Below are 14,202 nucleotides of genomic sequence, written 5' to 3' on the forward strand. Positions count from 1 at the left end.
GTTTTAAGAACATGGTAACAAATAATCTAAACTTTTATATACTTGATAAAATATGTGAAGGATAAACTGATATAGAAACAACAAATACAGAAAAAAGTACTTACCTGGATAGAAATTTATAGAAACATTACACTCTTCAATTGGTCACAGAGTCCTACTCAGTACACTAAATTTGAATATGCCATCTTCGAAAAGTTTACCAGTATTACTAATATCGAAATTCCACTCTTCATCTTTTTTTTGAAGTATTACGTAAAACAAGATCCTGTTCACACATAAAAAATAAAAGAAGAGATTTATAAAGATTATAACATGCAATATAAATTTAGTTTGTATTGCTATAGCAACTTGACAGTCCTAGGCACAAAGTCAAGCAATTAAATGTGGTAATCGTAGATAAAATGTTTTAAAAGTGATGTTAGGCAAACAAAGGGGTATGCAAATATGTTCGCAGCCTGTCAACAACTATGAAAAGTACTCAAAGGAGCTATGCTAGTTATCAAGGACGCAGAGTAACATGAACCTTCATTCATGATGGTGAGAATGCAAATTGGTGCAGTCACTTTGGAAGACAGTTTGACAGCTTCTTATAATGTTAAACATATGTCTACCAAGTGACCCAGTAATCCCACTCTTAGGTATTTTTTTAAATTGAAAATTTATGCTCACACAAAAATCTGTATGTGAATGTTTATAATAGCTTTGTTCATAATCACCAAGCAATGGAAGTAGAAACAAACAAGATTTCCATTGACAAATGAATGTATAAACAAACTGTGGTACATCCATACAATGGGATAAAATTCAGTGACAAAATAAGTAAAATATTAATTCATGCAAAAACATAAGTGAAGATTAAATATATTTTGTTAAGTGAAAGATGCCAGACCCAAATTTCTACATACTGTATAATTAAATTACCTGTCATTCTGGAAATGCACAATTTTGTGGGTGGGAAAAAAAATCAATTGCTGCCAAGTGTCAGTGGAAAGAGAAGTAGGTGATTGCTAAGGGGTTATACAGATAATTTTTAGTGTAATGAAACTGTTCTGTATGGCACTGAAGTAGTAAATAAATGATTCTATACATTTTTAAAATCTCATACAACTGTATACTGCAAAGAGTGAACTTAAAGGTATGTAAATTAAAAACAATCAACCAAGATGCTGGGGATCCCAGCATGGACTGTAGACTGTGACAAGCTATATCGCAAATGTAGGAAATAACCTCACCAAAGGTAGTGTGGGTGGTAAGGAGTGTCCTAAATAATTCTGGAAAACTGTGTTTTGACTGGAAACTATAAAGCTAAAGACAAAAAGATACTCTTTATAAACACTGTACCCTAGTTGGAAAATATGTTAAGAATTCTAGGGCCTCCCTGGTGGCGCAAGTGGTTGAGAGTCCGCCTGCCGATGCAGGGGATACGGGTTCGTGCCCCGGTCTGGGAGGATCCCATATGCCGCGGAGCGGCTGGGCCCGTGAGCCATGGCCGCTGAGCCTGCGCGTCCGGAGCCTGTGCTCCACAACGGGAGAGGCCACAACAGTGGGAGGCCCGCATACCGCAAAAAAAAAAAAAAAAAAAAAAAAAAAAGAATGATCTTAGCTGTGGGGGTTTTTCGTAGATATTTTCTGTCAACTTGAGGAAGTTCCCCTCCATCACTCATTTACTGAATTTTTTTTTAATATATGGGTAATGGATTTTGTAAAATGCTTTTTTTCTGCATCTACTGATACAATCATGTGATATTTTCTTTTTTAGCCTGTTAATGTGATGGCTTAATTTTTTTCTTTCTAATAAAAAAGTTGTATGTTCTTCATAAAGAAAACTGTAAGAACACAAAAAAATCACCCCCCCAAATTATCTATACTCTACCCACTCAGAAATCATTACTGTTTATGTTTTGTCTACATACAATTTTTCATATACACATATATATTTCCATAACCCAAAAGTGGGGCCATATAACCACATATTTTGTAATCCGTACTTTTTTTTAATTTAACAAGATATCATGAATTTTCTTAGAAGTATAGTATTCCTTAATAAACTCATAGTATAATCTAATTAGCCAATCCCCTATTGCTGGACATTTAGGTTACTCCCAGTATTTCACCATCATTGGTAATGCTCTAATGAACATCTTTATCTATTCCTTTGTTTTCTTAGGATAAATTCCTAAGGAATGTTCTTAACAGAGAAAACTGATATTTCGGGGTTGTATCTATAATATATATTATTTCACTGGTTTAAGTTATAGTTTGCTGATTTAAAATATACCTTCAATTCCTCTAGTGCTTTTACTTTGCACAGTGCTTTCCACTTTGCCAAGTATGCAAGGAAGCTACCAATTGTCCTTTTTTTACTGATAAGAAAACTGGTTAATTGAGTTTTGAATGTGAACCAGCCGTGCATACATGAGATACCCCTACAACTCTATCTTTCCCCTTCCCACTGGTAACCACCAGTTTGTTCTCTATATATGTAAGTCTGTTCCTGTTTTGTTATATACTGGGTTGGCCAAAGAGTTCATTTGGGTTTTCCCATAACATCTTATGGAAAAATCCAGAAGAACTTTTTGGCCAACCCAATATATTCATTTATTTTTTATATTCCACATACAAGTGATAACAGAGTATTTGTCGGACCTTTTTAATAACAAAATAATCCTAATTCCTCCCTACCTTCCTTAACATACTTATAGCATAATTGTTTGATTACTGTCATTATTTCATTACTGTCATTAATTTCACTTACATATAAGTATACATAAACATATATATAAATAAATACCGTTGCATTATTATGTTGAATAAGCTTAAATGTCAGATCAAGAATATGAAAAATAAAAACTCTTATTTTACCTTTATTTATTTTGTCTCTAGTGCTCTTCTTTTCTTTATATAGATCTAAGTTTCTCACCTATAACATTTTTCTTCTCGCTAAAGAACTTCTTTTACTATCTCTTTCAAGGCAGGTCTATTGGCAACAAATCCCCTCAATTTTTGTTTTTCTGAAAAAGTCTTTATTTCTCCTTCACTTTTGAAGGATAATTTCTCAAGGTACAGAATTCTAGATTGGTGTTTTTTTTTTTTTTATCTCTCAACACTATATGTATTTCCCTCCATTCTCTTCTTGCTTGCATAGTTTCTCAGAGGAAGTCACATATAATTCTTATCTTTGCTCCTCAATATAGTAAGGTGTTTTTTCCTCTGAATTACTTCAGGATTTTTTTAAATTAATTTTTATTAGAGTATAGTTGCTTTACAATGTTGTGTTAGTTTCTGCTGTACAGCTTCATATTTCAGCAAGCTGTATGACTTGTCATTTCCAACCAATACCTGGCGCTTCTCCCTTCTGTCTTTATCAAGGTGTCTCTTCTGTCAGAAGGCCTTTCTCTAACTTGTAATTGCCTGATAAAATACTATGCATCCTTAAAACACCAGTTGGATAAGCACAATTAATTACAATATGATTGGGACTACTTCTGTTCCTTATGTTTACTCACATTATATCATAAAGTCCATTTATTTGTTTATTTATGTCTCTTCTAGTGGACCTTAAGCCTCATTCATTTTTACATCTCTAGCACCTATCTGACATCTAGCTTAAGTACATAAGGAATGTTTACTGAATATATCTTAACTTTAGCTTATATGCCAGGCATGTGTACCCCACAAAACTCTGCAGGATTCCTCTTCTGGTAGAGTAACTATATATACTCTACAGTTCCTTAGTAAAAGAATCACATACACCATTAAAAGAGAAAGAGGCAACAGTATCCTAATGCTGAGAAAAACATGGCATTAAGGTCAACTGTCCACTATTTGCTTCACTTAAAATATCAACCCAGTTCTACAGGTGAAATTTGTGAAATCCAAAACAGGTAGTGAAAGTTTGATGCTTCGTATGCAAAAAATCACTCCTCTTATCCCATTTCTGGTCTTTCCCATAGGTTCATTTGGATAAAATTTCCTAATTGTTATTAAGACACACAGTCAATGCCACACAGTTATTAGATATATTGCTAACAATATCTGGTAATACTAGAATATTGTTTTTAAAAGGTAACTAGGCAGCAATGTTTAAAAATCCAACATAACTAAGAAATATTGATAAATATATATTAAAGTCCTATAAATTACTCAGTTGTACCATAACATGCAAAGCCTGCCACAAATATCTTTAGGACTAGGAAATGCAGTATTTAAAGTCTCCATCTTTGTCTAACATTGTTCAAGGAGGGACACCATATCAACTGAAAAAAAGCACTCTGGATACTACAGGAATCACCATTGTCTTAGACAAGCTAGCTTAGTATCTATCCATCAGTCTATCTGGACTTACCATTCCTTCAACACTGAATAAAAGAAAGGTTAGAAAATTGTAACTTAAAGCCTAGAATTGTGGTGATGCCGTTAAAGTGCAGACTAGTGGTAAGGCCCTACCTGAGGCAACCAGCAGCCTGATCAATTTCTACTCAATTTAGTTCAGCACCAGAACGGTACTAGGTACTGGGGATAGAAAAACAAAAGGGCAGATAACCTGAAAATAAGATGACAATTGCTACAATGGAGATGTTCCCAGAGTTTAAGATGTTTGTGACATCTAATAAATGTCACAAGAGAGGGGAATATGGGCTTGCTCTGAAGGATCAGGGAAAGTTTCTTTAGGTAGGTAAGACCAGATCTAACTCTGAAAGCCTGGACAGAAAAAAAAAAAAAAAAAAGCATGTATGTGCACTCTGTCAACTGTAGAACAAAATTTTATTAGGGTACAGAACAATAATTCAAAAAATAAATTTGATTATAGTTCAGCAAATGTAAATCAAGACCACAGTGAGGTATTTTATACTCAATAGATTGGCAAACACTGTGTCTTATAATACAACTTATGGAGCAACAGAATGTGGATCAGTGGAAACTTGAGAAGAAAATATGGAAATTATCTTGTGAAGTCAAATATGTACATAATCTGCATCTCAGCAACTCCATTCCTAAAGAAACTCTTTCATAAGTACCTTAGAAGATATGTACATGAATGTTCATAGCTATAGTATTTGTAATACCAAGAAAACAGACACTAATTGGATGGACAATGGAATGAGTCTACAAATTACAGTATGTCTACATAATGGACTATTAAGCAACAGGGAAAATGAATAACATACAGCTACACATAACCTAGATAAAGTTTAAAAACATAATATTCAATTAAAAGTAACCCACCCAAGACAATATATCTTTGTTATAAAGCTCAGAAATGAACAAACTAAACTAAATAATGAGCCGTTAAGGAATTCATACATACGTGGTAACCTAATTAGAAAAAGTAAAGGGAGAACAATGACAAAATTCAGGAAAGTAGTTATCTCTTAAGAGGGGTAGGATCATGATGAAGACTACAGATAATTTAACGGTACTGGTACTGTTCTGCTACTTAAGTTCAGTGGTGAATTCTTAAACCTTCATTAACTGGCTTAATACTCTGCTTCATCACTTATATTTATATTACATAGATTAATTTCTATGTGACAAATTACTACATAATAAAAAATGTTTAACCTAAATGGGCTGACTAGGGACACATAAATAAAAATCACCACACTCATAAATTGATTATACAAATAGGTAACATACTCACCGGATTGATTTCAACATCAGCAATCTCAATAGATCCACCAATCCTAAGGTCTATGTCTTTTGCACAGCGAATAGCAATCTATTTAGGAAAAACATAAAACTCTGTAGAAACCACACTAAAATATACTCATATACTGCTGAAGTATTACCTGGCATTTATATAACATTTTATAATTTAAATAATCATAACTTATTATAAATGGCACAAGATTTATTCTGGCAGTTATCATCCAATTTCTTGTGATGTAGAATTGATATTCCTAAAGGAGTGAATTTTCAACTCTTAAAAACTTCCATCACAAATGGGACTGGCTGATAGCTCATGAATTTGACTGAAGAGTTCTACCCATTAGCCTTGACATTATTGCTTCAAACTCTGTGTGAGCCTTTTGTATTTACCTAATTCCAAAGGAATATTCAAAATTAAAACAAGCAAGAAACTGCGTGCAAACATAGAAAGATACTAATATCCAAAACAACCATAATTCTAATGAGAGCAGCTAAAAATTGCTGAGTATATGGCCCAAGTATACTGCTAAATACATTATCTCCCTTTTAATCTTCAGTATTCTGTTAATACCCTAATTTCCAAGTGAGGAAAACTGGGGCTTAAGGTCACAAAACTTGAAAGCAGCAGTGGCTAAACTTGAACCAAGAACTGCCTGAGCACTCAATTTCTTCCAAGAAATTTAAGACAGTGAAATAAGAATTTAGTCATGTAACTCCTACAAAATAAGAACTATAGATTACATGAACATATAATTGTCTAATCAAATTCTCAGAAGCACAAAAATATTCCCTGAAAGCCCTACCTGTATAAGAATAGGTTAGCAGTCAACTTCGAGATTTAAATCTAAATGTATATTTAAAAAAAGAGATATGAGTGTATTTCACTCTTTCGATAGAATCAGTGACATTGTTTATATGTAAAGAAACCACAAAATACCATTTTTTCAGAATTATTAAGGAAGGTGAGTGCCATCTAGACAATCTTATTAACCGAATTGCTTAATTCATACTACTATATGATTTCTATATTTTATTTACAGAATATATAGTACCTAAAATACTTGACTAAAATCATAAGAAGCATAACTTAATGCTTCAGAAGTAATTACAAATCAATATATGCTTCACTGATGAACGCCGTATGTAAGTCTCAACACCCACATTGCTGCCTTTTACTCACCTCCCCTTTCGTGGGTAACTGAAGATTCCAGGCTGCCATAACCCATTTACTACCCTCACCAATTGCTCGCTTGACCTTTTCATCTCCTGAGACTTAATCTGTACCCTGGACAATATCACCCGTCACAAATCCATGGCCTCAGAAACCATACATTCATCTGTCCCTCTCTTTCTCACAACCCTCTCTCATCCCTGCTTTCTCACCCATTTTCAGAGACAAGAGTTCCATGATGTCACATGTGTGATGTTTTCCTGATCAGCCCCAATTAACCTGTCTCCATTTTCTCCTTTATTCAACAAAGTTTATTATTCCAACTTCTCATCAATATATTCGATCCACTTATACTCATCTTGATTTTCACAGGGGTAACAGAAATAACCTCTATCATCTCTAAGATGAATCCTTAGCCTTCAGACCAACATGTATAAGCAATGGCCTCTTTACTAGACATCTCTACATAGGGATGCAAAAGGTGCCTCAAACTCATGATTTCCCTCTAAAATCTGCTACTCATCCTCTAATCTTTCTTTGAATGTTGTTACCACCTGTCTCACACTTGACTTACCTGTTTTATTTATATGTGATCCCTTTCAATCATCAAACCCTAAATGTTCATCTCCTAAATTTGACTAGAATTTGTCTAGAATCCTACCTCCTGAGAACACAATCTTCTCCTGCTTGGACATCATCAGCAGACTAATAACTCTGCACTGGTCGCAGTTTAACACTGCTCTATAACCAAAGTGATGTCTTTGCATTGATGAAAAATGCAAATCTGATTGTGAAACTCTCTATGCTTAAAAACTCCAAGCTCTTAAGATGAAATTTTGACTTCCTAAGTTGTTGCTAAGGGCCTGTATGACTAAAATTTATACAGGTCCCTAAATACATCTTTCCCCACTATCATCCATTCAATCTATAACCAAGTCATGTTAAACTAAGTTTTTCATATCTGCCTTGTAGCTCTCTCTCTCCTCCCATATGCCTGAACAGATTCAATTTTGTCTTCCTTGAATACTCTTTCCTCCTCTCCTCCCTCACCCCACTACTACCCCTTTCCTCTGGCTGATTCTTAACTCTGGTGTCTTTCAGATGTATATTCCCCTAGGAAACTGCCCCTGACCATTTAAGCATGGGCTGCAAACCTCTCCCGTGTACACCCTCAGCCTACTGTATTTCTCCATCATAGTACTTATTATACTATCTTTTAATTTTGAGTTGTTTGCATCCCCCATCATATTGTACACTCTTAGAGACGAAGGACCCTAGTTATCTTGTTCAATTTCGCATTCCTAGCAACTGCAGCAGGGTCTAACACATAATATGTGCCCAGTAAGTACTCATGGAATGGATGAATAAAGGAATCTCATTATAGTATACTGTTAAAAAGGGAAGCTTTGTAAAAACAGCATGGTTCTCGAAAACACAGTGGAAACTAATCTCAGTAAAACCTATATTTTAGTGGCTATGTTTTTTATTTTTTCCAAAATAATATACAAAAATTCTGACCAAATACCAGACCGTATAGCACAATATACACTTTATAAACATCTTTCAATATATACTTTTTTTTGTAATTTATTTATTTTATTTATTTATTTTTGGCTGTGCTGGGTCTTCGTTGCTGCGCACGGGCTTTCTCTAGCTGTGGCAAGCGGGGGCTACTCTTCGTTGTGGTGCACGGGCTACTCATCGTGGTGGCCTCTCTTGTTGTGGGGCAGGGGCTCTAGGCTCATGGGCTTCAGTAGTTATGGCACGCGGGGTCTAGAGCGCAGGCTCAGTAGCTGCGGCGCATGGGCTTAGTTGCTCCACGGCTTGTGGGACCTTCCCGGACCAGGGCTCGAACCCATGTCCCCTGCATTGGCAGGCAGATTCGTAACCACCGTGCCACCAGGGAAGCTCCCTATACTTCTTTATAAAAGATATAATTATTAGGTTGTTTATTTGGGGGCCAGGCAAATTGGTGTTTATTATATTAAGCTAAATGTTATTTAAGAACTAATGGTTATGGGAAATTGAAGGATAAAATGGAGGATATGTCTTAAGCCATTCATTTTGATCTGATGATAGTGCACATATTACTTTTTTAATGTGAGTAACTGCACACAGTTGATCATCAAATTGAAGATTAAGAGCATTCCATTCCATGAGTTTATAATAAGTAAAGTTTACTACAGACTGGTCTTACATGTTTTATTTATTCTGTTTAATGAACACTTAAAGAAGTCCCTAAAATCAAGGTAATATCTTTTCATTTACATAATTCCCAGAACATAAAATAGTAAAACATTTTATGTGTGCTATAAAATATAGATATTAACATCATATACAATTTGCCTATAATTCCTAGTCATTAAAGCTATTTAAAATTAGCATTCCAAAACTGATTATTTTTTCCTTAGGTATCTAATTAACACCATGGAAAAAACAATCCTTTGCTCTGTGACTAGTGAGGGCTTGTCACAAGTTACAGATGCCAAATATTCCAAGTTCATGTGAAAAATGCCTCATATCAATGAAATGTATCCATTTCAACTTAGTAGAAACTTCCATTAGCAACTTTCACCAAAAATATTTTCTACAGATCCTCTTGCCAAGTTCTGCTAATCATTTTTACAACAGATGTATAAGGTTGTTTATTTTTTAGATTTCTAAAAACTGCACCTCTTTAGAGCTAACTCAATTAGAAATTTAGAATAGAAAAATAACAGAAAATTTTAAAATTACTCTTTAGTGTCATAATATTAAAACCCATCCCCATTAGAAGAAATCATTAAAACAAGCTTTCTAAGAATAAACATGTATATAACATTTTATAGCATTATACCTACTATTATAAATATCATAACCAAACAAATCCACAGATACATATATAAGGAGTGAACAAACATATGCATAAACATACCTTTGCTCCTGTATCAAATTTTCCTGCTACGGTAGGAGTACAGGAGATATTCAGAACAGTTAGCCCCCCAATGGAATGATTCCCTGTGATGGAACAACATCAATCACAGACAAAAGACTCTGGTCACAAACCTATAATCAAAAATTTGCAGAAATGTCACTTATCCTTTAAAGTTATTGTTCCAAAGCTTTCATAGGAAAACTTCTAGACCACTACATAGAGAGAGGACCTATAGGCACACAGCATGAGATGATACTGAAATAGATTTTCAAACACCAGACAAACAATTTGAGCTTCAACAAGGATTTGCACCCCTAACTCAGCAAACAGAACTTTTAGCAATGGCATCTTCCAATTCAAACAGGACGATGAAACTTATTATCTGAAGTGTTTTCAAGACTTTGCAAAACTTACAAGGAAAGGATGAGATGTATCTGTTGGAGAGATGCCAAAATTCTAGATACTATTTTGATAGCCTGTCTTTTCCCTGACCCTAAAAAACTGAAAGCAAAGTTAGTGGGGAGGCAAGATGATAAAGTAACCTACTCTTCTTTATTATTTCCTTTATAGCCTAATGTCTAAGATATCATTTTGACCTTCAAAAAAGTAACTTAGCCAAAGAGTTAAGGTATGGTTTGTCAGAGGCCAATTTAGGCTTATCTATCATGGCTTAAGTCAGAATAATATGAAGGGAAATTGGTTAACATATTTTAGGGGATGAGGGAACAAACAGACTTCAGAACTAATTCTGAAGCAACAGAATAGAAAAGGGTATCCTCCTTTGCTTGTTTGGGCAGAAGACATGTATATACAAGCTTGAAAGAAAGACCTCAAATGCTAACCTCTACTGTCACTATTAGGAGATCTTAATGTTTCTCAGTTAAAAAAAAACAAAACAAAAACCTCTATTACCAATTTAAACACCACCCGCCCCACAATTTAAATCAAGAGTAACAACTATAGGGCCTCCCTGGTGGCGCAAGTGGTTGAGAGTCCGCCTGCCGATGCAGGGGATACGGGTTCGTGCCCCGGTCTGGGAGGATCCCATATGCCGCGGAGCGGCTGGGCCCGTGAGCCATGGCCGCTAGCCTGCGCGTCCGGAGCCTGTGCTCCGCAACGGGAGAGGCCACAACAGTGAGAGGCCCGCATACCGCAAAAAAAAAAAAAAAAAGAGTAACAACTATAAATAGAATATCTTTAGAATGGTCTTGATCTAGGTCCCAGTTGCTACCATAACAGTCTTGATGACAAAGTGAAAATGAGGAAAAAAAGGAAAAGCATGTAATTAAATACTGAATGTAACATAAACAATGCATATTTTTTAAATGTTAGTTTTTTTGAAATCATCTTTTTTTCCCAATAAAACAAAATAACAGAAAGAAAGCAAAAGAGGGCTAAGAGGAGAAGGAAGGGAGAGATTAAGGAAGGAAGGGAGAAATAGAGACAAATTTTATGGGAAACTAAAAGGATAAAGTAGATGAAATGTATTCAGATAAATCTGATATGAAATACCTAAATATTAGCATTAGTCAATCTATAAAGACTAAAGTATTAATGGCATAGAACTCATGGCAATAAATAGTTCAAATTATAATGTGATCTGATCCAAGTAAGATTTCCAGATTCTACATTACCTTGAAATAAGTATGGTTTTGTCCTACATTGTGAAGAATGGCTTTCCTCCAAGTTGTTAAACCTTGAGGGCTATCACTGAAGAGTATCCTTGGCTCTAAAAGAATGACCTTGGTGTGACCAAGCTAATAAGAGGAAGAAAGGGAACATGAAATTGAAATAACAGTAAACATTTTTTTATCCCCCACCAGATAACTCAAAATTTTTCAGCTTCATAGAAATTTCTAAAATATGAAGCATTATCAGATTTTATAGTGTGCTTAAGAGAAAGAAAAGAGTGGAATATTTACAATGTACTCCTAAACTGAGGAAGGCAGAGAGAGTAAGATAACTCTAAGGACAAAGTAAATCCATGACTGAGAATGATGTAGATTAGTCACTGAAGGGGATATTAGAGATCATCTGCCCCACTACATACAAGGTGTTACCATGTGCTACACAAAAGGAAAAAGTTCAAGGGTCATGTAAGTATGGGAAATAACATGCCAAGAGAGATTATCCAGGCATGTTTCTACTAGAAGTCTTCTCATAGGGCTTAATATGCTGATAATGTACACTTTGCTTATCTGAGAATGGGGAGGTAGTACACTGTGATTCACAGAATTACTTAGGCACAGGACTCCCTCGCCCTGTCCTACACAAACCACTTCACAGAACTACGGCAACATAAAACACTTTTTGGAAACATTGATATTATCCACCTCTCCCATTTTACAGGAAAGCAAACAGTAACCAAGGTGAACTAGAACCCAAGATGTCTAATTCCTCATTCAGTGCTCTTTACAATAGACCCTACTATAAATAATACATATTATTTCTTATTGTCTTAGGAGATTTTAATACATTCGTATAATTAGTTGAAGAACATGATTCGGATAACTGGAAAAATAAACTTTCAGAGAAAGCTAACAAAAGATGAAATGGTCAAGTAAGTCCTTCATAATTAATGAAAAACCTTAAATGAACATTTTATTTAATTGTTTCACATTCCTACTTCTTTACTTTCTTAAGAGTAACACTTCACTTACTCTTAAGTAAGTTCACTTAACCTCAAGGGCTTGAAAAATTGGCCAAAAATAATCTAGTTCAGTACACTGATATCTCAGAGTTTAATTCTTAACCAATCCTAGTGTAGGGAAAGCGGAAATCAAATTTTATGAGAGGGTAACGGCAAAGACTGTGGAGGCAGATCACTTTGGATATAAATTCCAATAGGGCATTTACTGCACGTGTGAACCTGTACTAGATAATTAACCATTCTAATGCTCCATTTCCTCACCCATCAGTTGAGTTATTAATACATTCCTTATAGAGTTGTTGTAAGGATTAAATGAGATAATACAAGAACATCATTTTGCATCATACCTGAGACACAATAATTAATCAATGATACCTTATGGTTATCAGGGGATAAGGGGGGGAGGGATAAATTGGGAGACTGGGACTGACATATACACACTACTATATATAAAACACATAACTAATAAGAACCTGCTGCATAGTGCAGGTAACTCTACTTAATACTCTGTAAAGGCCTATATGGAAAAAGAATCTCAAAAAAAAAAAAAGACTGAATACATGTATACGTATAACTGATTCACTTTGCTGTACACCTGAAACTAATACAACATTGTAAATCAACTATACTCCAATAATTTTTTTAAAAAATGATATTTATTATTAATGCTAAGTCTACATTACTAAATTGCTCATCTTTTATTTGTCAGAAAAAATACACATGGGGTGAGTATATGAGCAAACTTCTATTAGTAAACTTGTCAAACACAGTTATGTAAATAACAGTTAAAGAACTGTATACATATGTTCACCAAAAGACAGAAGAATGTTAACAGAAGCACTATTACATTAGCCAAAAATCTGAAACAATCCAAACCCTCATCAGCTGTGTGATGGAAAACTGATTGTATAGTCTAACCAAATGGAATGCTATTCATGAGTGAGAATGAATAATCTGTCACCACATGTATCAGCATAGATGCATCCCACAAACCTAATGATGAACAAAAGAAGCCAGGCATAGAAGAGAACATATGGTGTGATGACATTTATATAAAGTTTAAAACCAAAATTAATCTATGCTCTTAGAAGTAAGAATTGTGATGATCCTGGGAGGGACACATAGTGACTCCAAGTGTGGACTAGGGGGGTCCATTTGTGATGCTACTCATGTTCTGTTTCTTGATCAGGTTGATCTGGATGTGAGTTACAAGGGTGTTACTAGTTTATAAAAAATAATTGAGTGATACATACTTTATAATATGTGCACCTTTCTGTAGTATACTATACTTCAATACAAAGTTTTAAAAAGAATTAATAAGTGATTTAAACATAGTGAAAGCAGTAGCTTATTTCAAGCCTGGGGCAAAGGAAAGACCCTACTGATTTCTGACTGCCACTTGCCATCATAAAAGTGGATGGATCTCTTATATCTTAAGGCTATAAGTTTCTTCATAGCAAAAATATGTAAGAACATGATCATGGCCTGGAGACAGAGACGGGATTTAGTAAAACAGCATTGGGTTGTGTTAAATTACTAAGAACATTGGGAAGGGAATTTGGTACACATGTAAAGCATATCCTTGGTAATTAAGAGCCATTAAGTTAAGGTCTTCTGGGTTCTACCACAGAAAGAAAGTTAAAATTACATATTTCAGCCTTCTCTTTACTTACATTTTTATTATAAGTATATTCCATATGGAATATGGAAGAATTTTCTATATTTCCCTGCTATATAAATCACATGATCCATTTCATACTGAATTATTAATTACAACTAAATATGAAAAATGCAATAATATAATTTTCTCTATTTTTC

General features: G+C 34.6%; 1 protein-coding gene across 1 annotated transcript in view; it reads right to left on the bottom strand.

Annotated features, from left to right (window-relative positions):
- The window catches only part of CFAP47 (cilia and flagella associated protein 47), a 299,411-nt gene that overhangs the window by 240,583 nt on the left and 44,626 nt on the right, over nucleotides 1–14,202 (bottom strand). Inside the window, 6 exon segments of the mRNA XM_060086541.1 lie at nucleotides 105–265; nucleotides 5,309–5,316; nucleotides 5,642–5,719; nucleotides 9,735–9,805; nucleotides 9,808–9,865; nucleotides 11,369–11,491. Coding sequence (XP_059942524.1) covers nucleotides 105–265; nucleotides 5,309–5,316; nucleotides 5,642–5,719; nucleotides 9,735–9,805; nucleotides 9,808–9,865; nucleotides 11,369–11,491 — 499 coding nt within the window.

Source organism: Mesoplodon densirostris, chromosome X (genome assembly GCF_025265405.1).
Source record: "Mesoplodon densirostris isolate mMesDen1 chromosome X, mMesDen1 primary haplotype, whole genome shotgun sequence".
Lineage (NCBI taxonomy): Eukaryota > Metazoa > Chordata > Mammalia > Artiodactyla > Ziphiidae > Mesoplodon > Mesoplodon densirostris.